Consider the following 27,417-nt stretch of genomic DNA (forward strand, 5'->3'; position numbering starts at 1 on the left):
ATGCGTAGTCATTCCTGGTAACCTTGCTAAATACTCTGCGGCTCGTCTGATACGTAATGATGCCAGGACCATTTCGTCCTCTTTACCAACCACCGGGTCATATCTACAATTTACAAGGAGTTCCTTAAGCGTACGTTCATTTACGAACTTAGGTGTACGTGAATGTGCTGACTCTTGAAAGACAAGTTTATTTATTCTAGGTGGTGTAAAAGTACTGCTAGCACCTCCCGTGGCCCCATCTGGGGCGTCGGGTGTGAAAGGGTTCGTCGAACGTGACACAGCAACTATGGGTGTCGATACCCCTGTAGAGTCGACTGCGGAGACAGATGCGGAAACAGATGTGCTTGCCGATGCTTGTGTCGGAACTTGCTGTTGCACGGGGACAGATACCTGATCCTGACGTTGAACCCCTCCGCCAGACGGTCTATGTGGTGTGGCGTTAGCATACTCGGGAGCTGCATCGTCTAGATATGAGGAAAGAAAAACATCTTCTGCGGTTCTGGGAAGCCCCTTTGGATGTACCTTAATTGGAAATAATGGGGGTGGCAAGTCTTTTGGCACCTCCGTAACAGCCTTAGGCAGTCCTTCGGCTAGAAGGGGATACATACCATTTATAAGAGCATTCCTTTGCCTATTTACTTGTTCTGATTTCACTCGGATACCTTCCTCAATTAATAGATTTTCTTGAACTTTATTTGAACTTTCTTTACTCCTCTCTTCTTGTCTACGTGCTTTTTCTGTTCGTCTATGAGATTCTTTACGCCATAACTCAACAGCGTCTTTCTGTGACTGTCTGACCTTTCTTTTCCATAACTCTTCCTCCACTTTCATGATGCACTCTGCATCCCAGGTTCCCGCTATGGGCCACCTTTGACTTTCCGGTAATCCTTTGGTATAATCTACCCATAGATCAAGAAACAATATGGCATCTAAGCCATGCTTATGGTACATGAAATGTCCTGGAGTGTCTCTAGGAGGAATAGGAACTGCTTCTTCAAGCACCCCTTTTCTGGTAGTAATCTGTCTTAACTTCGAGAAGAGCGGCATATTGACAACTGATCTGATACTTACTCTTGAACTTGCTTAATACGAGAAACACAATGATGAACAGTGAACAATGAACAGTCATTCATACCACAATATGCAAGACATTTTCTGAATACTTTAAACATTAAACATTAAACATTATAACAATGATCGACAATGATGACAGTCTGCCTAACTAATCACCACGCTGAATTCTTGGCAATAACTGAATACTTCGGAATACTTGATATACTGCTAAACAGTACATATACACTGCTAAACAGTGCAGACCGGATTTGTGTACCCAAATCCGTCTTGACCGGCACAACCTATGTGCGCGTCAACACGCCTCCTCGGCGATGGTACTCACCGAGTAGCTCCTTGAAACGGAAGGCCTCAGAGAATGGACAGGACTCGATAACTGCGGACATCGGACCCTCTGGACGTCGGAATTTCGGAAAACCTGGTGGGCCTCTGTATACCTCGGATCTTGCTCTCTCAGCTAGGCTCTGGTCGGGATACTTCGCACTTCTCACCGCCTCGTCTGGGTTGATCGCAGCCTCAGTCGCCCCCGCTTGACCGGAGGGAGCTTACAGGAAATCCTGCTGGTACGCGTTTATGGTCCGTCCAGCTGTGGCAGGAGACCGGGCCTGCAACGCACCGCCGGCGCGTGAGATGAGAAAGTGTCCCTGTTCGGGCGCCATTATGTGGTAAATAAAATAAATATTACCGGACTGAATTTCATGCGGAATCTTAAAATAAAGTAAAATAGCTCAAAATAACAAGAGGCAGAATCCGTGGTATAAGAGGTTTCTAATGGGCTTTATTCCATTCAAAATGGCCGACTCGAGTCGCGGCCCTCAGGTTCCGTCACCACGAAGGTTCAGGAAGTGAAGTACAATAATTCATTAACAGACATGTATTTTTATAATAAGTACATTACAATGAAACGAATGTAGAAGGCGTAACATTTGATAAGAAAAATGACGTGACAGTGACATAATCGAAACTAGGCGTAATAAGGAATAAAAGAAACATGATTGGTTAGAATTATCAGACATAGGTGGATCTATAAGATAATACTTGGCATAGATGCGCGCGCGGCAGCATGACGTGTAATTGACGTGCAACTAGGGGGTGAAGGGGACTTGACATTTAGCTCTACATGTGGAGACGAGAAGTCTGGGGTCAAGTCAACCTAATCCCAAATCATATCTAACATCCTATGTTTAAAGAACTATGTTATCCACAAGGAAGAGACTCTCGGACAGAATCTATTCTATACTGACTGTGTACGTGTACAAGCGTCTAAGTGTCTATATGAGATGCGAGGGGCAGAAAACTTTCCATGGCAACAGGGCTATGAATCACTTGCAGGAGGACGGAAAGGCTGAGTCCTCTGCTTGTGAGCTAAAGGAAATGTTTACTTAAATCACTGGACAGGAATGCATCGGCTGGAGAGCAAAATAGATAATTCGAAGGTGAAATACAACTTCTTGGCAGACAGGCGAAAACTGGCCGAGGCAGGCACCGTTAGCTGCACAGGGAGTAGGACAAAGTTCATGGATACAGATGCGAGCTCAAGCTGAAGCTGTCAGAGACAGAGAGCAGGGAAAGGCTTTGAGGACAGAATCGGGCCTACTCGCCTGAACTGTAAAAATGGAGTAACTTAGCCATATAAAGTCGGTGGCCTTTCATACTTAGGAATCGAATATCCAGCCCTGTGATGGCGGATCTGACAGAGAACATGTTGACGGTAGACACACATATGTTTGCGTCTTAGAAACTGGAACTGGAGGGAACATACATGTACTTGTAACATGCATATAGAACCGTTGGGGTCCAAGATAGGGGACATAACTGATCAGGAAAATCCACATTTCCACAGTACCCAGGGCATAGGTGTACCCTAGGCCTCCCAGGGGCTGCAGCATGTATTATGCCACCCCTGGTCTGGCCTTCCAATCAGACACAACTGGCTGATCACTCAGCTGGGGCAAGGTCGTGTAATCACCCCTTGCTTAGGTGTAGTATTCCTATACCTACCTTATATATAGACACATGTGTACCTATCAGTCACTCCTATGGCAGGCCTTAACAATCCTGGAGGCAGAGTGCTTGGTAACATGTGAGATGGTGCTCTAGCATGAGCTGAGCCTGTCTGCAGCTTTCGGAACCATGTCCTTATAGCTGTTCTATGATATAGCCTACCATATACTCTTAAAGTGCCTTATAATCTTAAACGGTTATGGTAACTATGGTTGGGCTGTATCAAAACATGTCGTGTAAGGTGTCTAACACTTTGGAATAATACCCCCATACCATTTCTGGTGATGAGGATATTATTCCCCCCTTCTAGAGGGAGAGACATGTTAAAATCATACTTTGCTGTTTATCTCTAACCAAAGCCTCAGCATCACAAAATGGATGCTGCTGCCACAGACACAAGTCTGACCTCCTGCTGCTGGGAGTGATCCCAGCCAGGGAGGCCTGGACAATAGGTTTCCTGCTTGGGGAGGTGCTAGCACCTCCCCAGACAGCCTTTAGTGTATTGGGGCAGGGTGGGCTGAAAGGAATGAGACATGCCTGGGGCACACAAGGTGTTCCTGGCATAGTCCAGTTCAAACCGGCGCTGGGGCACTCCAGCCCCAGCTCTGGCGCGAAACTGGACAAAGGGAAGTGGGTGTAACCACCCCCTCCCAGGTCCCACCCATAAGGCGTGACCTAGCAGGTATCCCAGCCCCCCAGATTAGTATAAGTGTGGGAGTTGGGCCTCAAGAGATTAGATTATCCTGAACCTGCAAAACTGAACAGAAACTCTGGACCTTCGACATTCGACGAAAGAAGAAGACTGAAGAATCTCCCTTGTAGCCAAGGAGTGGCTACCCTGTGCAAACAGGCACCATCAAGAGACTACCCTTTGCTTTGCGAAACGTTCGACGAGGAACCGACTGCAGAGCCCGACCAGAGCCTTGATTTCCAGACTTCTCCGACCCTCATCCACATCTGCAGCAGAGCTGAGATCCGTGGAGGCGACGAGCGACGTGGGACCGGCTACCTGGGAAAAGTGGCTAGTAACTAGCAGCGCAGCTTCTGAGGTACCCTCGAAGTTGTGCACCGGGGATTGAGAAGCCCCAACCCCAAGCACCATCTGCACCGAAGACCAGCCCCCCACACTCCACGAGTCCTGCGTGGGGCCCTTCAGCATTTTCCTGCTTGCCGCGTCTGTCCGGTTGCTTGCCCGCTGGCTAGTGGCCTCTGTGACGACGCTCCCTGAAATCTTCTGCGCTGGTTTGGCTCCTCCAGACTGGCTCCCGCTTCTCTGCAAAGAAGAAGCACCCCAGACCTTCCTGGTCTGCACCAGAAGCAAGTCCCTTGTTCTTCGTGGGTTCCGCTTGCCAAGGCTTGGTGAGTCCTAGTCCAACTTCGACGCCGCCGACAGCAAGAGCCTTCGTGGGACAGCTCGCCTCCTGGTCCTGGTCGTCCTCGACGCTTCCTGGTCCTCCTGGCTGCAGCGACAAGCTTCACCTTCACCTGCAACTCTTCACGACATCGCCTGGTTCCTTCCTGGTTCCACGTGGTCACTGGCTAGTGACCTTGACTCTGTCCCCTCTGCTTGCAGGTTTCCTCTCTTCTTGATCCCAGGCTTGGGATCCACCGGACACTCTCCCCTGACTGCCTGTCAGCATCTTTCTTCAGGCATCCATAGGAGTCGACGACGAAAACGACGCATCTTCACCCCTATGCACCCGCAGCCTGTGGGCTAGGTAACTTGGGTACTCCGGTGCTCATCGGGATAGTGACTATCCTAGTGTCTAGTTTTCAAGTCTCAACTTCCTAGCTACTCCGGAAGTGTCCTAAATCTATCTATTTCTAAACTGTAACATTGCTATTGACTTTTACGCATTACTTTTTAGTATCCCGAATGTCCTTTTGACCACATTCCTTGTGCTAATGTGTGCCGCGTTGTAGCGCTGTTCCTGTGGTGTTGCTGGGTTGAGGTAAGGGGTCAGGATGTATTCACCCAAGGCGTATGCGCGGTCACTACAGGGTGGGAAGCAAAGGGTTAGCAGCAGTAATGCAATCACATTTGGAATAATGATGTAACAAATAGGTATATGTATGTACCAAGTAGGTGTCCCTCTCCAAATTCACCGCCGAGCAGACTCCTGTGGATGCCACTGTGGCGGACTGTATACGAGTCATGTGTGCTTCCGGGAAATTGTGCTACGATGTCCGTTATATGCTTAGCATTGCACACTATCTGGACATTGATGGTGTGGTAAGACTTCCTGTTTCGGAAGATGTATTCGTTGGCTGAGGGGGGACAGATGGGGACATGCGTGCAGTCAATGCATCCAATGACATGTGGGAATTGAGCCACCTGGTAGATCTCCAGTTTGGTCTGATTTAACTCCTGTGGGGTTGTGGGGAAGGTGATGTGGGTATGGATCATTGTCATCATGGCGTTAAGGAATTTCCGGAAGAAGCGTGAGAGTGCGCTTTGGCATACACCTTAGGCTACCGCTACGACCCCCTGGAAACTGCCTGACGCCAGTAGGTGCTACATAGGACCTGGACGTGTGCAGGAATGGCATTGCTCCTACGGGTCTGGTGCTGCAGTAGGGGTTCCAAATCTGCAATTAGACGCATTATCAATGCACGATTCAGACGGTACTTATTGTATATTTGTTCATCATTTTGGACCAGAAATGTTAAGCGCACTCTGAATACCCTCTCCTGTATCCTCCTTCTCCGCTGGGCTGCTGCAGTATCCTCATCCTCCTTGCAAGCGCATAGAGGGCTGCCATTGTAAATGGCTTATGGGGTCTCCGGATGCATTTTTAAAGGGTTTCAGATTGGTAGCACCTGTAAAAAAAAATGTTTTTTGTGTTTTCTCAACTTTACCTCCTGGTTGAGATTCCCCTTATTCTGCTCTTGCTAAATAGTGATTTTGCGAGTTTTGATGCATTGGGTTGCGATTCATTATTTGCTATTCACTATTTGCAGGAGCAGTTTTAGTTTTCACAATTTTATAATCGCTATTTTGCTAATCGCTAAATTTGCGGGGGCCTTTTTTGCGATTATCTTGAATTTTCAGTATTGGGGTTGATGCATTGGAAAGTGTTGTTTTGCGGTCGCTTACAGGCTATTTTAACGATTCGCAATTTTTGCTAGGGGAATTTTCCTTGATGCATGTGCCAGTTAGTGAAGTATTTCCCCCCAGAATTTTATGTCTTATGTAAAGAGATTGAAAATTGCAGTGTTGAGTCATCATCATATACCAGCATTAGCATATTTACTTATCCTATGGTAAACCAGCATAAATCATTATATTAGCAAAAGTAAACATTGTCATTTTTATGTTGAAGCCTTAACTTTCTGAAGGACATTTGAAGCAGCTATATCTTAATTGAGAGGGATTTCTAGTAGTGAGCTGAGGTATTGAAGCTTTGTGAAAGACTTGTTAAGCAATTGCTGACTTGAGAGGGACATCTAGTAAAGTTTTGAAGCTCTGCAGCCTTCCAGCTGTAGCTTCGGATTTGACAGATATCTAGTAATGACTTGAGCTACTGTGGAAAAAGACCGATGTATTGGCTTTGCTGTTGTGCCTGATCTGCATATGTTGCTGGATCTAATGCCTATTTGTTCTATACCTCTCTTGAATGCTGCTGGATTTTAGAAAAATGTGTGAATGAAGTGCCACCAAATATGTAATGCAACCAACTGATTTTAAATTGCACAATAAATATCTATCCCAATAGTGTAATAACGTTTACTGACTAAGTCTCTGCGTTCACTTCAAGCATATATACACTGTATCTCTTTTTTTATTGTTTTTTGTATTTCAAACAGGATGCCAAAAGTCCAGGCCGAAAAAGGAAGAAACTTCTTGATGCTGGTGACTGCCATTCTACTTCAGAGTCTCTGTCCGGATCGGAAGATGAAGACGAGGTTCATATTTCTATTAATTAATCATGTGAAATTTTGCACATCCTATGTTTTTGTATGCGTTTATGCGACTAATTCAGAAGAGGACACCTGCTGGAGAACGATTGTTGCAAGTAAGTAACCTTTCCTTTTTCATGGTACAGTAACAAGCCAAGATGAATACAACTGTTTCCTTCCTGAATTCTGTACGGCAAACAAACATTTGTAGCAGGCCTTACGTGCAGTGCTGGAAAAGCTGATAATCATGGTTGACATCTGGTTCAGGGGGTGGTAGCTTTTACACTCATCTGTGGCATTAATGAGTCTGCCCTTCTGTTTTCCCAGATAATTGCATTTCCTGGTTGAAGGTGGCGCTCTGGGGATTGTTCTTCATTGTTGTCTGCTGCAATGCTCTATGTGGCTTCCTTTGGGCACGTTTGCCTCTTGCTGAGCTGCTTGCTTTGGTGCAGCTTGAATTGTGGGCACCAGATTGCATATGACTGTACTATATAACTCTGCATGTAAAGAAGAGACAGGTGGCCATTACAGTTTAAAAAAAAAAAAAGAAATGTAGTTTATATAGCGCAAACTAGACCCGAAGATGTCGGGTATCGGAGCGCTTTACAAGAGCACCAGTTTCGTTACACAAGGACACGTTAATTTTTTGTTGTGTTAGGCACGGGGAGTTTAAGTGATTTGCCCAGAATAACAGGATGCTGAGCGTCACTGCCGAGACTCGAACCTGGTTCCCCAGCTTCGAAGTCGACTGCTCTAGACGCAAGGCTACATCCTCTCCCCAACACCTTCTCCTCTGCCAAACTGGTGTGGTCATTTTCTCCAGTAATCGGTTGAAGACATTTTAAGATGATGAAGACAAAGTTGCCTCATTAGAAGAATTCCACATGCAAGGAGCCACCAAACTTTCTTTACCACACTCCTCTTCCTCACTTACGCTTCATGTGAATTGCACATCCTGATTGGATCCTATAAAAGGGAGAGTGTTGGAACTTGGGTTATAGGTTGAGGGGGGGTAAAAGTTCCACTGCATGCAGCAAACACAATCCTTGTCTGGGTGAATCACAAATGTCACAAAATTAACCTATGCTTAACCCTCTGGTAGCTTGGCACAAAAGCAGTCAGGCTTATCATAGAGTCAAAGTTTAAAGTATTTATGCAGCACACAAACAGTACTAAAGTGAAAACACTACACAATAAAAATGCCAAACCAATTTAGGAAAACAGAGTAAGCTTTCATAAATAAACTGAGACCAAAATTACAAAAAGTGAATGGCAACCACGATGGAACACTGGCCTGATACATGGATCAGGTTAGCACCTCTGAAATATTTTCCTACTCAAAGTACAGTGAAGATTTCCGTTCATGGTGGAGGAGGCCTCTAGGAGTAGGAGAGTGTTGTTTGTGGCCATCGTGGTAGTGTTAAGAGCAAGCCAAACAGAGTGGACTATCGTCACAGTAGCGCAGAAAACCATTCAGATGTTGTGGATGGTCATTGCTGTAGCTTCGTATTGGTGATCACCGTAGGCTGTTGCTGCTGTTGCGTGAAGTGCAGATCTCGCATTGCCGGCCGTTGCTGCAGTGCAGAGAGTCTGGATCATCAGAGCTTTATGTTGGCAGTTGTCGCAGACAACAGTTTCTTGTCACAAGCGGGTATGTTTGCGTCGCAAAGAGCCTAGAACTTCAGGATTTCTCCTTTTCTTGAAGAGGAGTGCACGGTGATGCCAACCAACCAATTGACCAGGACCTGTGAAGGCACCTCTTGGGGATCAGGGACTCACTCTAGCAGAGGCCACCGGGGCTCAGACAGGTCCCGGCATGTCCGGGAGCAGCAGGTCAGCTGGGCAGTTGCAGGGAGGCCACTGGAACTTTTTGTGTCCCTGTAGCTCAAAACACAAGGTCAGCCAACTGACCCATGGAGTCACTCAGGCTAGCCTGGAATGATGAGAGCATGTCCATTCTTACTTCTCTAGAACAAGGCAGACCCCACGCAGCAGGGCAGCCCTCTGGAGGGCAAGGCAGTCCTTCCTCTGTAATGTCCGCAGTTCCAAGAGTGTTCTGAAGAGTGGTTCAGGAAATCTTTATAGCTGGGCCCAGATTGTTTGTGTGGGATGACTCCCTGTCTTACCCCATAGCTAGTTCTCAAAGGATCTTCCCTTCCCCTGTCCGGGCTCCAAACTGTCTGGGGTGGCAATAAGGTGGTATTCAAGTCCTTTGTGTGTGCTGGAGGGAAGCCCTTTGAAATGTAAGTGGGGCAGGGCACAGCTCTTCCTCCCTGGCAGGATGGCTCATCCTGTCCACATCTAAGCTCCTTTAATTTCACTTTCTGGGAGGAATGCACAAACCCCAACAGCAGAGCCATTCACATTCATCTCACCCAGGATACACGCAGAAGGAACAAATGGTTAGGACAATAACAGCAACTTTCCAAAAGTGGCATTTTCTGAATTGCAACTTAAAATTCAACCACTATAGAGGATTTTAAATAACAAGAAGTGCAATTCACCTGAGTGTGAACACCATTTCTCTACCTGCTCCCAATCTAAAGTTACCACTTAGTAAATGTTATACGGTAACCCAGTGTTAGTCAATGGGGGAGATAGGACATAAAACAGTGAAAAACTACTTTAGGGGGTTTCACTGCTGGGACATGCACCCTGCCCTATGAACCTTGTAGTGCCTAACTTAGAGGTGACTTGTATGTATAGAAAAGGAAGGTTTAGGCCTGGCAAAAGATTGTTTGTGCCAGGTCGAAATGGCAGTTTAAAACTGCGCTATAGGCTGCAGTGGCAGGACTGAGACATGTTTTAAAAGGCTACTTGAGTGGGTAGTAAGAGTGCTGTTGCCTGCTAATATCATTTAATGTACAGACTCGCGGCACCCTCAGTGCCATATACGAGAATCATCCATTACAACGCGGCTGTTACCACGCAGATTCTTTACTATGCTTGCGTTACAACGCATGTCCTGTTACAATGCATATGCCTTTACCATGCATGCCTTTACAACTAATTAACATTGTAAAGGTATGAATGGTAAGGGTATACTTCTGGTAATGGTGGCAAATGCACCGGCGTGGTAAATGCCATCAGCGTCGTTCGAGGAAACTGAGAGACCCTTCCACTTCCTCTTTACAACCTGCACAGTGGCTGAGAACAGCTGCCACATCGTTGTAGTGAGGTAAGAAGGGTTGGGTCTGGGGCAGTCTTAGGGCTTAACACTGGGGTGTGTTTTTTTTTAGGTGGGGGGGGGTGTCGTGCCGGGGTACTGCTTTAGGGTTCAGGAGATTTTTTGAAAGGGCTTGTGGCCATAGGGGGGGTTGCGTAGGGGTAAGATTTCAAGGCAGGGCATGGGTATTTTTAAGAAGAGCTGGGGACCACGGGAGGGTCGTGCCGAGGTCTAGTTTTATGGCTCAAGTTAGGGGTCGAGTATTTTAAAAAAAGAGCTTTTGGGGACGGGACTGGTTTGAGAGCAAAGAGCAGGGGTCAGGAAAACCCTTTACCACGCATATGCCTTTAACATACATGCCTTGACAACCTAATTCGATGTAATGGCACAAATGGTAAAGGCATATTTGTTGTAAAACAAATGCGTGCTGAAGGTTATGCGTTGTAAAGGCATTTGCGTTGTACCACATGCGTAGTAAAGGCATTTGCGTTGCAGTGGAATGCGTTGTTCCGTCATACATCCCCGTATACTATGGACTTACAAGTAAATTAAATGTATCAATCATGCAGTCTAATTTTACCAGGTGTTAGGGGGAGAGCACAAGCACTTTAGCTCTGGTTAGCAGTAGTAAAAGTGCATGGAGTCCTACTGGTTAACAAAAATGGTTTCAGCAAAGGAAGAAAGTGAAGACAAAAGAGGTTTAGGCTAACTTTGAGAAGGGTAATCTGTTGTTCACTCCATGGCAACACATTTGAAGTTACTTTTTATCTGGGTTTTTGTCCATGACTTTGCAGGAATTTACTTCATATCTGAAGATTCTGGTTCCCGAGATCTGTCCTAATCCTTTTAAGTTATCTTGCTTTTCTTAGTGATCATCCTTCTGATTTACCTGTTTACTCCAGTATTGGAACTTTCATAGATTCCCATAGCTTGTATCATTTCCCGTCGTCGGAATGGGAGTCTCGGTAAATAAAAAATAACATAGCAGTAGGTACAAAAGAGAAGAAAAGGCCTAGGCCTCATCTCATTTTGTAGCATATCCACCTCTTTTTGTAAAAGAGACCAAAATAATGCAACAACCAATCAGATTAGCCTCACCCCATAGAACCTTCCTTAGAGAACCTCAGAGCCTCAGATTTCCGTAGCCATTGTGTAACAGTATAACAAAACATGCTGAAGACTGAGCTTTCCCAGGGGAGGAGGGTGGGCGCATGGGAATCTATGAAAGTTACCAATACTGTAGAACCAAAGTTACAGGTAAGTAACTTGTTTTCATACTCCAGTATTGGAACTTTCATAGATTCCCATAGCTTGTATCAGAGTAGCTAGCAGTCAGAAGCACATTTTGCTCTCTCCTCGTTGTGTCTCCCTCTCCTCTCTTCAAGTACAAGTGTCATACCTAATGTGTTTAATAGACAGGATAACTGTACTTTCCTGATAACTTGCATTGGTGTAAAATGCATTTGGAAAAAATGTAAACTATTAACAAATCTAACAAAATAAATCAGGCATCTTCCGGTTACTTTGGGAGTGTTGGAACGTGGGGATCCAGAGCAATATGGGGTCATCTCTCTCGACATGCCATCAATTAAGCACTACGTTCACAGCTTTAGGCATGTCACTTACAAATCATGGACATCATGTGTTTAACTCTTATTAATTTAACTGAAGCCAACAGACCCTTCAACATTATGGGCTGGATGTAAAACCATAAAGTTTAGCGAGTCGCAAATTGCGCAAAATTGTGACTCGCAATTTGCGACTCGCTAAACTTAATATACAACAGTATCTCAGACACTGTTTGAGATTCCCAATGGGGTCGCAAATTGCATTCCTCATGAATATTAAGGAGGCTGTCGCAATTTGCGCCCCCATTGGGAAAGGCTAGTACTCCCAGGGATGGTGGCCTGCTGGGGTCAGCAGACCACCATGTTGGTGACTGCTTTTTTAATAAAGCAGTTTAAAAAAAAATGCAGCCCCTTTTCCTTAAAGACAAAATAATGAAACATTTAACTTTCATTTTTTAAGAGCAGGCAGTGGACCCAGGCAAAAATATTTGCAAACACATTCATAAAGGGGAAGGGGTCCCGTTTGCGAGTGGCTTACCACCCTTTTGACAGGGGGGACAAACTGCGACTGTTTTGAAACCGCAAATGCGGTCACAAAACAATGGTACATGGCAATTGCACTTGCTATTAGGAAGGCATGCCCTTGGCACGACCTTTCCTAATAGCGAGTAGCTAACCATATTTTGCTAGTCGCTAATAGGTTAACGACTCGCAAAATAGGGTTAGTACATTGGGCGACATTTTTTGGGGTTGCAAAGGGGCCAAATTTCTCTTTGGGACCGCAAAAAACGGTCGTACATCTGCCCCTTAATGCATTAAAGTGCTTGGTGTGCGGCTCCCCTGGCTAGGTTTGATGGCTCCCCAGGGAACCACGGCGCACAGTTTGGGAACCACTGGGCTAACTGGTCTCCTCAGAAAACGGTTGTTAACCTTACCATAATTACACCAACATTCTACATGATGAAATGGAAGAACTACAATTCTCCATTAATAAAGCTTTAGTAGAGAGTATGTTATGTTTTAATTAAGTCAGTAAGATCAGTGGGCCTAGAAAAATCGATTTGTTAGCGTAGTTAACTGTTGCATGAGGATTTGAAAAATACTAAAGGAAATTGTCTTGTAAAACTGAAGCATCAAGAAATAACAAATAACAAACGGTACTGTTGTGTTACCCTTTCCCTGCTAACAGTGTTTTCATTTGTAACCCTTTGGTATATATAGGGTTTGTAGTTTCTCCAAGAACCTGAGGTGCCCAGAGTCAAAAACTGATCTGTACCATAGTTTTTCATTGTGTACTTAGCCTAGACCATTTCATATGGTGAATTATGAAGAGTGAAAAATAGGTATAAAGGTAACCTGTGTATTCCTGTAATGGGCACAAGATACAGAGTTTAGGAGCATTGGTTATTTGTACATCGCTGAAATTGTCGGTACACCTATGAGCATATGATTTAGAGCGTATTTTTCAAAATGTCTTCTTTTTTACACATTGGTTTATATTTTCAAGTCTTAAATGCAGGGAAATCCAATTAGAAATAATAAATATATCCGGCTAGTCTATGCTCCCACATGTCTTCTGATAATAATGGTACCTCACTAGTGCATACAACAGGCAGTCATCAAACCAAGGTCAATGGGAGTCTCGTGGAGGGACTCTCATTGACCTTGGGTTCATTTGTGCCTGTTGAGGGCACTAGGCCAGGTCATACAAGTGGGGTAGCATTTTTATCGAGACAAGTGGCGGAACACTAGGTGGTAGGAATTTTATGCATTCCTGCTGTTTTTGAAAGTTTTCATCACAGAAATGCAAGGAAAGTGTTCAGTTTTAGGCAAAGTTTGTGGTTTGCAGGGCCTTGTTTGTAAGAGAACCTTGTGGGATGTACTAAAGGCATACCAGCCTACACTTCCCCAGATGTCTAGTCTTCAGAAATGTCTGGGTTTTGTAGGTTGCTCCAGGTGGCAGCTGACACAAGCCCGAAAAGTGTAGCCATTCAGGATAGAAGTAGGACGGTACTGGGACTTAGCTCAACCCATATGTATAAAAAAAAAAAAAAAATCCAAAATCAGAATTGCCCTTCTTGCCAAAAAGTGGGTTATTTTAGTCCCCAAGGCGCAGAAAGACTTTTGGGTCTTTTTGGAGGTAGAGACTGGCCCTGTGTGTTGGCAGGTAGCATTAAAAATCTCCCTGGTGTGTAGTGGGCTTTCTGCTCCTCCAGCAGGGGCAGATTGGAGTAAAAAAACTTGTATCTGATCCCTGGGGTTGCAGACATACTGTTGTGGGTCATGTGAGGGGTGGGAATACGCCCAATGCCGCCACTTGTTCTCCACAAAAAAAATCATCCCTGGTGTCTACAACCTCTAATATGCCTGAGCATGAGGGTAGTGGGGAGCATTATTCATTGCCAAGGGTGGCTGCTCCAGCCTCCAGTTATAATCCCTGATGGTCTAGAGGGCTTTGTCACAACGCCGGGGGTAGATTGGAGGAAAGCACCTCCAATCTGCCCCCGACAAAGGGCAGAAAGACTGCTGGTTATTGTATGGGTGGGTGGGGGATTAGGCCAGATGCCTTGGTGGGCCACCCCCACCCAATTATGGCACTATTAAAAAAAAAAATCCCAGGTGTCTAGTAGCCTTCCTGCCCCACCCGGATAAGCAGATTGAAGGAGGAACCTCTAATCTGCCCCCTGGGTGAGGAAGAAAGACTTTTCCGGCAAGGATAGGCGCTCCTCCTCCAAATATAGTCACTGGTGGCCTAGTGGACTTTCTACTCATCCCAGGGGCAAATTAATTGGAGGAAGACCCCTCCAATCTGTCCCTGAAGAGGGACAGAAAGACTGCTGGGGTTATATGGGTGAGTGGGGGCTAGACCCGTTGCCTGGGTGGGCCGCCACCTACCCATTTATGGCCTCATAAAATTATCCCTGGTGTGTACTGGGCTTCCTGCTGGTTGGTGGGGGGGCTGAAAGACTTGTGGAGGGGAAGAGGACTAGCCCATTTCATGTAGGAGGCAGCTCTCACCCTCAAAAAAGAGTCCCTGGTGTCTAGTAGATTCGCCCCTTTCCAATGATACCTCCCCTATCTAAATCGTGCTCGGGGGATATCGGGCACCGATGCAGTGAAATGAGCTGATTGACGCATTTCACTTCCGTTTTCAATCTTTTAACGTCAGCGTGCTGTGTTGGCAAATCGTAATTTAATTGAAAATATTTTGAACTCGGGTCCTGTAGAACCTTTACCCCAGCTCCTGAGGCTGATTTCAGTAAAAGGGAATTCCTACTTCGTGTGCGAGGAAGAAGGAGAAGGGACACCTTCTCCGAGACACAAGTTTAGACGTTTGTTGCTGGCCACCCTGCCGCTCAAGGATGATGTTAACTGTACCATTATTGTTTTGAGACAAATACTGCCTAACGTGATCTTCTATGTACTTACAAGTCTTCATACTATTGGATTTTGGATATAATACATCTATATTATCTAGAGCCCTGAAGAAGTCTCTTCTGAGACGAAACGCGTTGGCTAAATGGCTTAATGGAATTTGTGAATATTGGATTTTAAAGACTGCACCCATTTATCAATAAAGAAAATAATTTTAATTATAAAGAGAAATCTGGACCTGGCCTTCTTCCTCAAGTCATCATGAACAATTGATGTCATTTGAACTCTAAACAATACTTTAATTTGATGTGTGCTGATTCCATTTGTTTTGTGCTTGTTTTTTGGGAATTATCCCAATAGGAAGTGTAGAGGGGTGCACTTTCTGGTTTTCAGGCACCATCACCAAACCAGGTAGCCATTTGAAGTGACAGGTGCAGGTTCTTGCCTCAACCCTCTTTGTGTGTTTTTTCTTAGAAAATAAACCATTCTAGTGTAATCATAATAATGACATTTACTTCACCCTTTTCATTTAAGTAAATCTAGTTAAAAATAGTTATATATATATAAGGCAGTAATTGATTTTACTTAACAAGATTAAAGCAAAGTGTGTTGATCATAAGAGGTTTCAGTGAAAGAAGCTAATTTAGAACGAAGTCGAAAAATTGAGGAAAAAGCCTGTGCACAAGTAACATTTGTGCCTGATATGGGTCTGTTTTGAAAGATAATTGACACCTTAATGAAGAGCAAAAGTTGGGAGTATTATGTGCAAAAGGTAAATGTACCCATTTTTGTACAACAGTAGTCCTTTTTTAACATTTTGCTAAGCGCTGGTGGCTACAACCTATGCAAAGCATGAGCAGTCCTAATCTGTGCTCAGTTCATGAGCAAAACCGGTGCAAACTTGGTTTGTGTCCGTTTTAGCAGGCAGTTATTTTTCTCGAAACATGTTCAATGTCAGACAGAATTTACAACAGGGTAGATATGACAAGTGATATATTGCAACACAAAAGAGTTAAAACTGTATGTCAGTAGCACACAAATGGCTTCAATAGGGATTTGGGGGCAGCCGACAGGGGGAGCACATCTCATTTCTTACATTATTCAATTAAAATTAGCCACTGTATCACGAAAAAGCACAGATGATGATAAAACAGCTTTATACCATTCTCTGCTTGGCCCAAAGGATCTTTGGCTGACAGAGGGGAGGGTTTTATCAGCACAAATTAAAACTGTGTGAGTTGAGCAGTGAGGGATGACACAGCTCCTCTCCTCTATCACACGTGTAAACAAACCTCGCATCACAGGGAGGCTGCCGTGTTTATTCTTAGAGTTTCTAAACTAGACACCAGCTGCAACCCTCTGGATTGCTGGTAGTGTCTTCCTACTCCGCCTGGGAACCATGCAAAGGGTGCAACATAACGGGGGCGGCATTTCAATGAAACGTTACAGAAACAGGATTACTGACTTGAAAAACATATCCATTGAAGGCAGCTGGGAGGAGGCGGGCACTGTTACATGCTGCAATCGGACACCCAGCTACTTTCATTAACAGTTTTACTCCTAGAAACGTGCACAAATACAACGTGCAATAGTTCTTCCCCTACCTTTTCCTGTTCCTGCACCCTTTTGTAGGAGAAGCGGTCCCTTCCGAACACAGTGTTCAGCATCTCTGCAGTCCCAAATTCATTCACAAATGGCAGCAAACTGGTGCGTCACCAGGACGCAGTGTCCGCTCAGAAGCTGCTGGGAGAGAGCGGGGCCTCGTGACATCTGGGAAGGGAACCGGTATTTGAACAGCCAGATCAAAACCAGTGGTTAGCCTCTGTGTTCAAGTGTCACAGTGCTGCTTCCTAGTGCTGCTGTCACCTGGTTTATCCCTCCCCTTCGCCTGCCTCACGCCCATGCACGACAGGCAACAGATTAACCCAACCACATGGCTGCCGGCCACTCCATGCGTTGTGCAATATTTAAAAAAATCTCTCTGTGGGAAGCAGCCCTGCCCGACAGCTACGCAGATGGTGGAAAAACGGCAGAAAATGGCTACGGCTTAAACTTTGCTCAGAGTTGCTAGTGGTTAAAAGAAAAGCTATGTAAAAAGTTGCTCAGACACACAGACTAACTCGTAAACATACACGACCCCTATAGATAAGAAATTCAGTCACGACAGCCGGCAAGTGGGCAATCCAGTCAGGATGGGCCGGACGAAAAGGAGACAGGACAGTAACAAATAAGCCTCATTTCCAATTAGAGGCCAGCCTTTTGCATAAAGGATGACGTCAGCCAATGGGATTGATGGGCGGGGCTTCAAGCCCTCTTCTGAAATCTCCTTGATCACAAGAGGTCTCGCAAAGCGAGCAATGCTTTGCGCTACAACGCCTTGCGCTGCAACGCCAGGCGAGACCTAAAATGTTGAAAAGTTATGTCCGTCACGTAGTATTTTCCTTGTTATAATGCTATAATCTCTTTAATTGTAGTGCAAAAATATGTACATAATGTAAACCTCAGAACATAAGACCATTTTGTTTTTTTTCTTTTTTACATTTGTAGATGCAAGTGAAAAAGAAAAAAAGGAGCAGCGAAGAAAGAGAAAAAACAAGTGCAATTTCTATTCCAACATTTAGTGTAAGTAGATACGCAGTAATAAGCAGATGGTTATGTTTTGAAGATTTTTTTCTCTCTTTTCATTGTATTACATGAAGTGTTTATTGTGGAAAGGTCTTCTGCATATTCAGAAGCTTAAGAGTTACCTGCTGCAAAAAAGGATGCTGGAACACTATTTTATTTAAAAATCGAGGACGCTATACCTTTACATTTTAGTGTATAAGTGACTGTACTGTTCAAGAATTTTCAGCCTCAGGATAGCTATTTCATTGTTTTCTTTCCTTCTTTTTTTCATAGCATTCCTTGCTAGAAGACCTAACTCTCTAAAGACTGGCTTAAGTTGAAACTGTTTTTTCTCCCCTGTTCTCGTATTTTTTCATCTTTGGTGTGACTTTGAATTTGTTTTTAATCTTTTCCTTTGCAACACATTTGATTCTGCCACAAATGCCTATGTGGTAATTCTGTATTTGTATTTTGGGCCTAGATGCCTTTATTCTTCCAGTCTGAACACCATATCTCTGCTTGCAGCCTCTGCGGAAAGAGGAAAGCTTTGCACTACCAAGTAACATACATTTCTTGTCTGTTCTAAGCTTCAAAAGGACTCCGCACCAGAGACAGTGCCAAAGAGTTTCACATTGTTGTATCTTTTGGGGGTGATCATGTACCTTTTTTATTGGATTTTGTATACATATAATACACTGAAAACACCAAAGATTAAAACGACGTTCTAGTTAGATGTTGAAATAAGTTAAAACTATTGTTCAAAAACCAAATTACCTATGAAATTCACCAGTAATAGTTTACTGAACTAACTTTACCATGCACTGCTTATGACCTCACGTGTTGCATTACTCAGGATATGTTAAATGGCATCACTGATGATATCTCAGATAACATGATAACATCATTGATAACACCAAAGTCCTTTACAGTATAGAGGTACTGTGTGTGCATATGTGGGTCGATAGCATGGCAATAGCGTAATTCCTTTAGACCAGTGTAATTGTGCATTTCAAAAATTGTTGCAAGTATAATTGTGCATTTCAAAAATTATGTTGCGCACCATTTGCAAATTTGAATTTGAAGAAATACTCCATGTTAAACAAGATGTAGGCTCAGCGCCCCTGATGTGGGATGCAGAGGTATATTTGAGAGTAGGTTGTGGCTTAAAGCCAGAGTCTGCTCTAAAACTGCTGTTGACAATACATTAACCTCCAGTGGATATATAGACACGTGCCATTGGTAAGTAGTTGCAATACATTGGTAAAGACAAATTATATCAGCTGTGGATATTTATTTTCAGAACTTCACTAAAGATTTTAAGGCATTTTGGGTTACTAAATAATATAGAAATGTTTCACTCAGAGGTTATTTATCTCATACAGATGTAAAAATTACTGTAAGATAGAATGCCATTATGCCTATCTCAGGAACGTGTGAGCTACAGAAGACAACCCATTACTTCCAAAGGCTGGTGTTGGGAAACTGCATGAACTCTTTAGTTTGGATTCATCCCCAGTGGGAATACATGACATGGATGACAGACTTGATGGACAGTCATTCTACCTTTATAGTCTGACACTGCTCACCTTTTAGTGTTAGGAACATTTAGTGACTTGGACGCACCACCTGAACTGGAGATAGCATTTCCTTCCGGCCATGTCCTTCTGGAGTTTTTCTCCTTTAATATGGTTATCCCCACGACTGCTAAGACCAACCTCCTTACTGAGGTTTTTCAGCCAGCAACACAAGCCACAAAATCTCAATTACAGTTTAACTAGGCTTCGCTGGATCCTTTTATGTTGATCTGGGAGTCACCCATTTTTGGCATGGATGCGCTGACCAATGCCTGGAGACTCTTCTTTCCTGTTGTCTCCTACGAGCTTGATAGTGCAAGTTTAAAGCAAGTTTTAGGATCACACCCACTGGGGCAGTTAGAGAATGTAAAAAGATGGTAATCGGGGCAAGAAGATCTTTTCTGATTTTATGGCCTTAAATCCATCAATTCTATCTGACTCTTAGGAAGATACACTTGCTCCCTTTGGAGCATGGCCCAATTAGTCTTTCCTTTTTAACAAGACCACTTTAAAAATCATTTTTCAGAGAAGTTCAGATATGGCCAGGATACCTTCAGAACCCTAATTAAGTCTGGTCTGGAAGTTGCTGATTCCATTGCGCTGACCATGGGCTTCTCAGTTTCTTTGCATCGCCATACCTGCTTACGATTGTTGGGTTTTCCACTAATGCGCAGGCGACAATAGATTTGCCTTTTAGTTATGCATAGCTTTTTGTGTACAAAGCTGATTTGGCCCTGGAATATTTTGAAACCTGCAAGTCTACCACATGTTGCAGTAGCTTCTAGAGAGCCATTCAGCAGCAGCTTCCCCAAGTGGCCATGGAGTGCCACCCTCTTCATTTCTGGGTTAAAAAAAATATACATGCTTGTATTGTAATTGCATTTATATAGTGCGTACTACCCCTGGCGAGCGTCAAAGCACTTTTTCGGCACGTAGCATGCTACTCTGGAACCCATAAAGGGTTAGTGGTTAAAAAGTATATTGAAATATTAAAGTAATGTGAGTGGTGGGTATATTAGTTATTTGGATTGAGAATGATAGTGGAGGAATAGAAGAGAGAAAAATGTTTACATTTATATAGCGCTTGCTACCCCTGATGAGGTGTTGAAGCACTTTTTAGGCGAGTAGCACGCCACTCTGGAGCTCATTAAGGATTAGTAGTGAATTAGTTTAGTGAAATAGTAAAGTAATTTGAGCGGTGGAAATGTTAGTCTGTTATTTGGATTGAAAAGGATAGCGGAGGGATAGAAGAGGGAAGGATTTTGAATTATTATTTAAATTTTTTGGAGCTCATAGCAGTAGGAGGAGGCTTGGGATGAGTAAAAGGTGAGATGGAGTGGGAAGAGTCGGAGGGAGGGGTTTAGAAAGGCTTTTTTTGGGAGATCAGAATAGTAAGAGGTATGAGTTGATGCAAGGAGGGTTCGAGTAGGGAAGTATCTAGAATGTTTTATTTTGGGGATCATAGTAGTGGTATGGGGTTTTGGATGAATGAGAGTGTGGAGGCAGAGGATATATTGATAGCGGTATAGGGTGGGAAATAGTGTGGTGCATTGGATATGCTCAATTAGAAGAAAAGTAATAAATATATATATCCATAAGTACATGGAAGGTATATAGATGCATAAGGAAGGTATTATATGTAGATTAGAGACGCATTTAATAAACTCCCACTTTCAAGTGTTGTTGTACTTTAAATTATTTTTTAAATTTTGTTTTAATTCAATAGTGAAGCAATTGACGATAAACTTACTTATTTATACAGTCACTTATATACATGTTAAAAACAGAATAATGCAACCATCAGTAATATGTACATTTGTTAAGCAGAACTAATGAATATCTGTATTTTTTAACAACAATTATTCTACACGTTTATACAAAGCAATGCGCATATACAGGTACGTATCTTTAGTAAAAATAAATGCTTATATACAGAGGGAAATGCTGTATATTTCTGTTTGCATATGGCATTTATGTGGGGAAGAGCCAATTCTTGAGTAGTTTTTTGAGGATAAGGTGGTTATCCATGGATCTTATTGGAGGGGGGTGGGGTAAAGAGTTCCATAGCTTGGCTGCTTGAACAGAGAAGGATGTGCCACCCATGTTTTTTTCTTGTAAGATGGGATTTTGAGGCTAGGTGCGACTCTAGAGTGGAGGTTCCTTTGTTGAATGTGTTTTGTGAATTTATTCCTGATGAAGAGCGGTCCAGTTCCATATATCATTTTGTGGGTGATGCAGAGCAGCTTGAACGTGGATCTTCTGATAAGCTATACAGGGCTTTCAAGGCAGGGGAGATGTGGTCTTGCGGTTTTCTAAGTAAAAGTAGCCTGGCAGCTGAGTTCTGAATCCGTTGGAAGTCTTTTCATAGTTGTTGGTGATTTGTGGTACAGGCTATTGGCGTAATCGAGATTGGACCAAACAAGAGAGATGGTAGCCAGCACCTTGTGTGGAAATCCCAAATGGGGGAAGATTTGTCACAGAGTGTTTTTTTAGTAACAAAGCTTGATTTTCCTAGTTTTTCCATTTGGGCATTTATTGATAGCTTAGAGTCCATGGTCATTCCGAAGTTTCTTACTTCCTTTGATACTTTAGGCGGTGTTCCCAGATCATCGGGCCACACTGTTTCCAATCGCCACACGAGTATTTCTTTTTTGGAAGCATTCAATTTGAGATGGCTCGTCATTCATTGATCCATGGGTCTGAGACAACTGAAAATTGGCGACTTTCCAATGTCTTTGGAGCAGTGCAGTTGAAAGAGTATTTGCGTGTCATCTGCATAGTTATAGCACGTGAGGTGAAATTGATTGATCAGTGCCGGTTACGATGTTGAAAAGCATGGCGAGATGACGGAGCCTTGAGGGACCCTGCTTTTGTGAAGTACAGTTTGGACGAGAAAGGGGTGTAGGAAGCTGGCTCTGTATATACTATACCAAAACGAGGTATAGTGTGCACAGAGTCCAGTGGAACCCCAAAAATAGGCAGAGGTAAAAGTAGATAGCACCTTACTCTCTATTTGTGGTAGTGTGGTCGAGCAGAAAGGCTTTATCAGAGGGTAGTGTTAAGCCTTTGTTGTACACACTCAGGCAAGAAATAATTTCACACACTCAGACGAAACTCAGACCAATTTGTTTGTGTCAAAAATATTGTTTAGTTATTTTATTTCTATAACTAAGCCCAGCCTGATCCAGGTAGGTGAAATAATACTTGCTAAATCTTATGCAGTGATCTTCAGTTGAATGCAGCTACAAATGCAGTTGGTTGATTTATGGGTAAGTCAACAGTTCGATATTGCTTTTCAGTTACTTTACAGATTACTTTGACCATTGCTTTGTAGATTACTTTTTAAGTTACTTTTTCTACTCAGTGTGATATGCCTAGATATCACACTGCGACATTTCCTAGAAAAAAGGTAAGTAAATGATTTTTTGTACATGTGCTGTTTTTCAAGGTTTCATACAAACCAACTCCACACTTAAAAGAATTTTCAAGGGAAAAAGTCAATGCAATCCCATGGGAAGAAATGAAGTTATCGGTTTGCAGTTAAGTACAACTTTGTGGGAGTTGGTATTCTGGGTTCCCCCAGGGTCAAGGATGCACTCTTGAAATACCCTCAGCGGCACTAGGACAACCGGGTGCAGAGTGGTGAGGCCCAATGTTATCCAATGGGGGATAGGAGACCTCCGGTAGGTGGCTGCTCACGAGCAGGCCACAAGGCTGTGGTAGCAAAGCTCCTGGTGTTAGGCTTAGGGCAGAGGGGGATCAGAGTTAGCACACAAGGTGCACCCGCAGCGGCTCGGAGGCGGCTGGGTGCATGGTGCTGTTTTGGCGTCGGGTGCCCTGTTGTTTTCAATGAGAGTTGCTGATTTTGGCTGTAGGCTCAGTCCAGGAAGACTTCTGGGAGGAACCAACAGCTGGGTAGGTAAGTTGGAGGGCTCGGGGACGTAGGTACTCCTCAGGTTCTCTTCACCAGGGCGTCTGGATGCAGGGGTGTCTTTTGAGGTCAGATTTCGCCTTACCGTTCAAATCGCGGTGGGGGGGGGCTCTCCGTGTAGAGGCTGCAGGCAACATTGGGAAGTCCTGGAGGGGTCAACCCACGGTGGACTCGGACTCTGGAGTGCTGGGGGACCTCACTGGGACCCGTGGGCTACATGAGCCGTAGGCGTCGGGTGCAGTGGTGGTTCCAGGCGTCGCTTTTGTTTGTCTTCAGCAAGCTCAGAGTCTTTCTGGGCTGTTTCTTTTGCACAGAGCTGCTGTTCACAGGTGATCCGGTCTTTGTTCAAGGCAGTCAGTCCTCCCAGGGTTCTGAAGGTCGCTGGCTGCAAGACAAGGCGACTTTTGGCACAGGATATCTGGAAACTGCAGACGGGTCAGTAGGGCTGGACCCAGGTCAGTTATTCTCTGCCGTCTCCTCTGCTGGGCGTCTTCTTTCGTCCTTTGTCATCGGTTGTGGGAATATGTTTTAGCCAATGGGCTACTGACCTTGGGGTGACTACACCCTCGGTGTGCTCATCCCACGTGGGGGAGTGGGCACAATCCCTAATCCTGATAGGAGAGTGCCTGCCATTTGCAAGATAGCGGGCACTGAAGAGTGAGCTTCGCCTCACCTTCCCCACCTGAGGGGTGGGACTGGCAGAGGTGGACACACCTTCTGAACTTTGCTTATTTTTTCCACCGAAAAGGAGGTGAGACAGGAAGGAGGCCTGCTCCTTACAGCAGGAGAGGCTGGGCGTTGTGTTACAAAAACGACAAGGCCTATGAAGCTCCCCTGCCACAGATGGCTATTCCTGGCCTCCGGGAGGTGTGACAACCTCCGCCCAGGAGGGGCTGTGTTTCTGGGCTCAGGGAGTGAAGCCTGCCACCCCATGGGTCCAGATACATGTCTCCTGGTGGCAGGCTGGTGTGTACCCGTCAGGGAACCCACCAGAGGCTGGTCGTTTTTCAGGGGGAATCTCTAGATGCCCTCTGAGTGCATTTTTCAATAAATCCCACACTGACATCATTGTGGGTTTAATGTGCTGAGAAGTTTGAAACCAAACTTCCCAGTTATCAGTAAAGCCATTATGGTGCTGTGGAGTTCACAATGACAAACTCCCTGCACCATATACTCTTAATGGCATTACTGCACTTACAATGTCTAAAAATTGGCTTTCACACTGTATGGGTACAGGGCTCATGCACCTGTGCCCTCACCAGTGGTATAGTGCACCCAGCAAGAGGGGTGGTTGACGTATGCCAGGGCAGTGGGTTGTCCATGTTGACTTTTCACTTTGTTCTGTACCAAAACACGCAGCCTGCAATGGCAGTGTGTGTGTGTATGTAAAGGTACAAGGCCTCCAAGGGAGGCACAATAAGTTCTGCAGCCCTGAGAGGCCTTCCATGGCCACAGTGCCCTTGGTACCTATGGTACCATTTACAAGGGACTGACATGTGGCCAGAGAGGTGCCAATTGGGGGTACAAGGTACAGTTTTGGTAAGAGACACCGGCCCTAGGAACCTGATTTGCAGGGACCCAGGGCACATCAAGTCAAAGTGCATCGGTTGTCTGGCAAAAAGTGTGGGGGGGGGGGGCTACTGCAACCGAAACCCAGCTCCCTACAGGGTGGAGTGGTATGGATGACATTAGTTCTGTGTTGAAGGTAGGATGTGATCCAGTTTAAAGCAGTCCCCTCTATGCTGGCTTCGTAGAGTCTTTGTATCAGAGTGTCATGGTCAACCGTGTCAAAGGCATCCGAGAAATCTAAGAGAAGTAGCTCAGCAACCCCTTTGCTGTCAACTGTGTTCTTCAGATCATCTTAGATGGCAAGGAGGGTAGAGTCTGTGCCTCTGCCTGGAAGAAATCCCGTTTGGGAGTCTGAAAGTATGGCATTATCTTCAATGAATTGTGACATCTGGCCGAATGCTGCTCTTTCTATCAGTTTACCCAGGAAAAGTCCATTTGTAATCTGTTTGTAGTTGTCAGGGTTCGGCTGGTCCAAGTTTGTTTTCTTCAGTAATGAGAGTATGTATGACTTTTTGAGTTCTTCTGGAAATATTCCGGTAGGTAAGGAATTTATGATTCTTCTTTCTGGTGTGGCAGTAGAGGTTGTTAGACAAATTGTCTTGAAGGTTTGCAGTGGACACGGGTCAGAAGGGCTGCCAGCAGGCCTGCTTGCTTTGGTCAGATCTATAAATTCACCATGTGAAATGTGTTAGAAGAAACGGCGAGGCTGGGTTACATTATACTTGGAATGTTGTTTTGGAAAAGGGTCTGTGCCGGTGCTTTCTTTTTGTTTCAAGTATGAGTCCAACGTGTCTGCTTTGGCCTTGTAATGTTTTTGACAGTTTGTCTGTGAAATCTTAAGTAACAGGATGAGCTCTTGGTTAACAAAATTCATTTAGAATGTTATAGAATTCTTTCTTTGCACATTTAACATTTTGTATTCTGTCTGAATAGTATCTTTTCTTAGCTTTTTCGATCGCTGACTTGTATTATCTGTTAATTTTCTGTAGGCGAAGTTTGTCTTGATTGTTGTTTATTTTGAGCCAGGCATGTTGCAGCTTTCTAATTAGTTGTTTTATCTCTGTATTTCTCCAAGGTGCTTGTTCTCTTTTGTTCGGTTGTGTGGTTTTTAGGGGTATCAGGATGTCAAAAGCTTCCTGTAGCCACTCATATAGTTTTTGAACAGACTTTGTGTCTAGATCCGTACTAGATGTTAGTTGTGTTCTAAATCGAGTTTGTTCCATGGTCGATAGGTGGATGCACTTACGGTGGTTTTAGGTGAGTTGCTTATTGTTGTTTTATGTTGGAAAGCAAGCAAATGGTTGACTGACCTTGTGGCCAGTGTCGTTGTTTAAAGGTAAGTTCTGTATTTGCAAAAATGCCATCTAGGATGTGTCCAGCTATATATGTGAGTTTGTGGACAATCTGATGCAGGTTCAGTGTGTCTAGGCCAGTGATGATTGTTTTCGGATGGGGCATATTGGGTTTGTCAAACCAAATGTTGAGGTCACCCAGAACACATAGGTTGGAACGTAGTATTATCAGGTTTGAAACTGTGTCTAGAAGTGTGTCTGGGAGTGTTGCATTGCTATGTGGAGGTCTGTAAAGGAGCAGGAAGTTACAGGAGGAAGATGGTATAGGATTGCATCTGGTGAAAAGGGCCTCAATCTTTTATGGGACATCGTCAGCTTTAGTGATATGTAATGTTTGTCTGAACACAATAGCTAACCCACCTCCTTTTTTGCCTATACATTTTGGGGTGATAGTTTGATACCCCTAAGGAACTTCTTCATTCAGGACTGAAACAATATCATCTCCCAACCATGATTCAGTTATGAATAGTATGTCAGGTTTTGCATCAGTGAGTAGGCCGTTGCTGTGATGTTTGTTTTTAGAGAGGGATAAAGCATTTATTAGTAGACCGCTTAGAGAATGTGCTTTCGCGCTGCGCTTGCAGATGCATGGGATCTGTGCTCGGTTTAACTTCTTCTTGCAGAAGTTTGAGGAATTTCTTCCATTATGCAGTGGCCTTTCTGGTTATGTGCTTCCCTTTCGTACCGCCCTCTGACGGATTGTGGTGCCTTTGCCTCCCCTTGTTAATGCTCCCTTACATAGCTTAATAAGTCTGGTGTCAGCCACACTGGCATTGCTGTCCCCACCGTGTTTTGGTCAATGTTATCGACGGATGGTCTGCTTCACCTCCCTCTGGAGTAGGCTGTCTCATTCGGTTTTATCTGTTGCTTCTCCTCCCATTCTCATAATTGGGTGGTGGGTTCAATGTCCTTCTATGCTCCTCCACCCTGGTTCTTCCAGTGTGGGGCTTGATCATGTTCTTCTACCCTCCCTTCCACCCTCTTCTATTTTTGAACCATTACTTGGGGTCTCCTTGTCTATGTTGTTGTCAATTAGTTTAGGGTCTATTTGACTGTGCTACAGTCAATAGGTAATTTATGGGGTGTATGATTGCACATTCTCTTTTGTTGCAGAAATGTTGTCAATTACCTAGTCATGTTGTTCCAGTTCTGTTGCCAATTACAGTTGCATTCGGTGATTGCAGACTGCCTATCATTTGCCATGTCATTCATCCCCAATGCCGTTTTGCCTCATAGGAGGACATGGCTCTTTGCTTCTGCAACACTGTTTCTAGGGTGAAGTACTCTGCTCTCCCCCTTCAGT

At 44.3% G+C, this 27,417-nt stretch overlaps 1 protein-coding gene across 1 annotated transcript in view; it reads left to right on the forward strand.

The window, feature by feature from the left end:
- Positions 1–27,417, forward strand: part of FAM133B (family with sequence similarity 133 member B) — a 222,729-nt gene that overhangs the window by 177,417 nt on the left and 17,895 nt on the right. Inside the window, exons 10-11 of the mRNA XM_085631041.1 lie at positions 6,883–6,981; positions 17,632–17,706. Coding sequence (XP_085487167.1) covers positions 6,883–6,981; positions 17,632–17,706 — 174 coding nt within the window. The remainder of the gene's footprint in view (positions 1–6,882; positions 6,982–17,631; positions 17,707–27,417) is intronic.

This window comes from Triturus cristatus, chromosome 10 (genome assembly GCF_964204655.1).
Source record: "Triturus cristatus chromosome 10, aTriCri1.1, whole genome shotgun sequence".
NCBI lineage: Eukaryota > Metazoa > Chordata > Amphibia > Caudata > Salamandridae > Triturus > Triturus cristatus.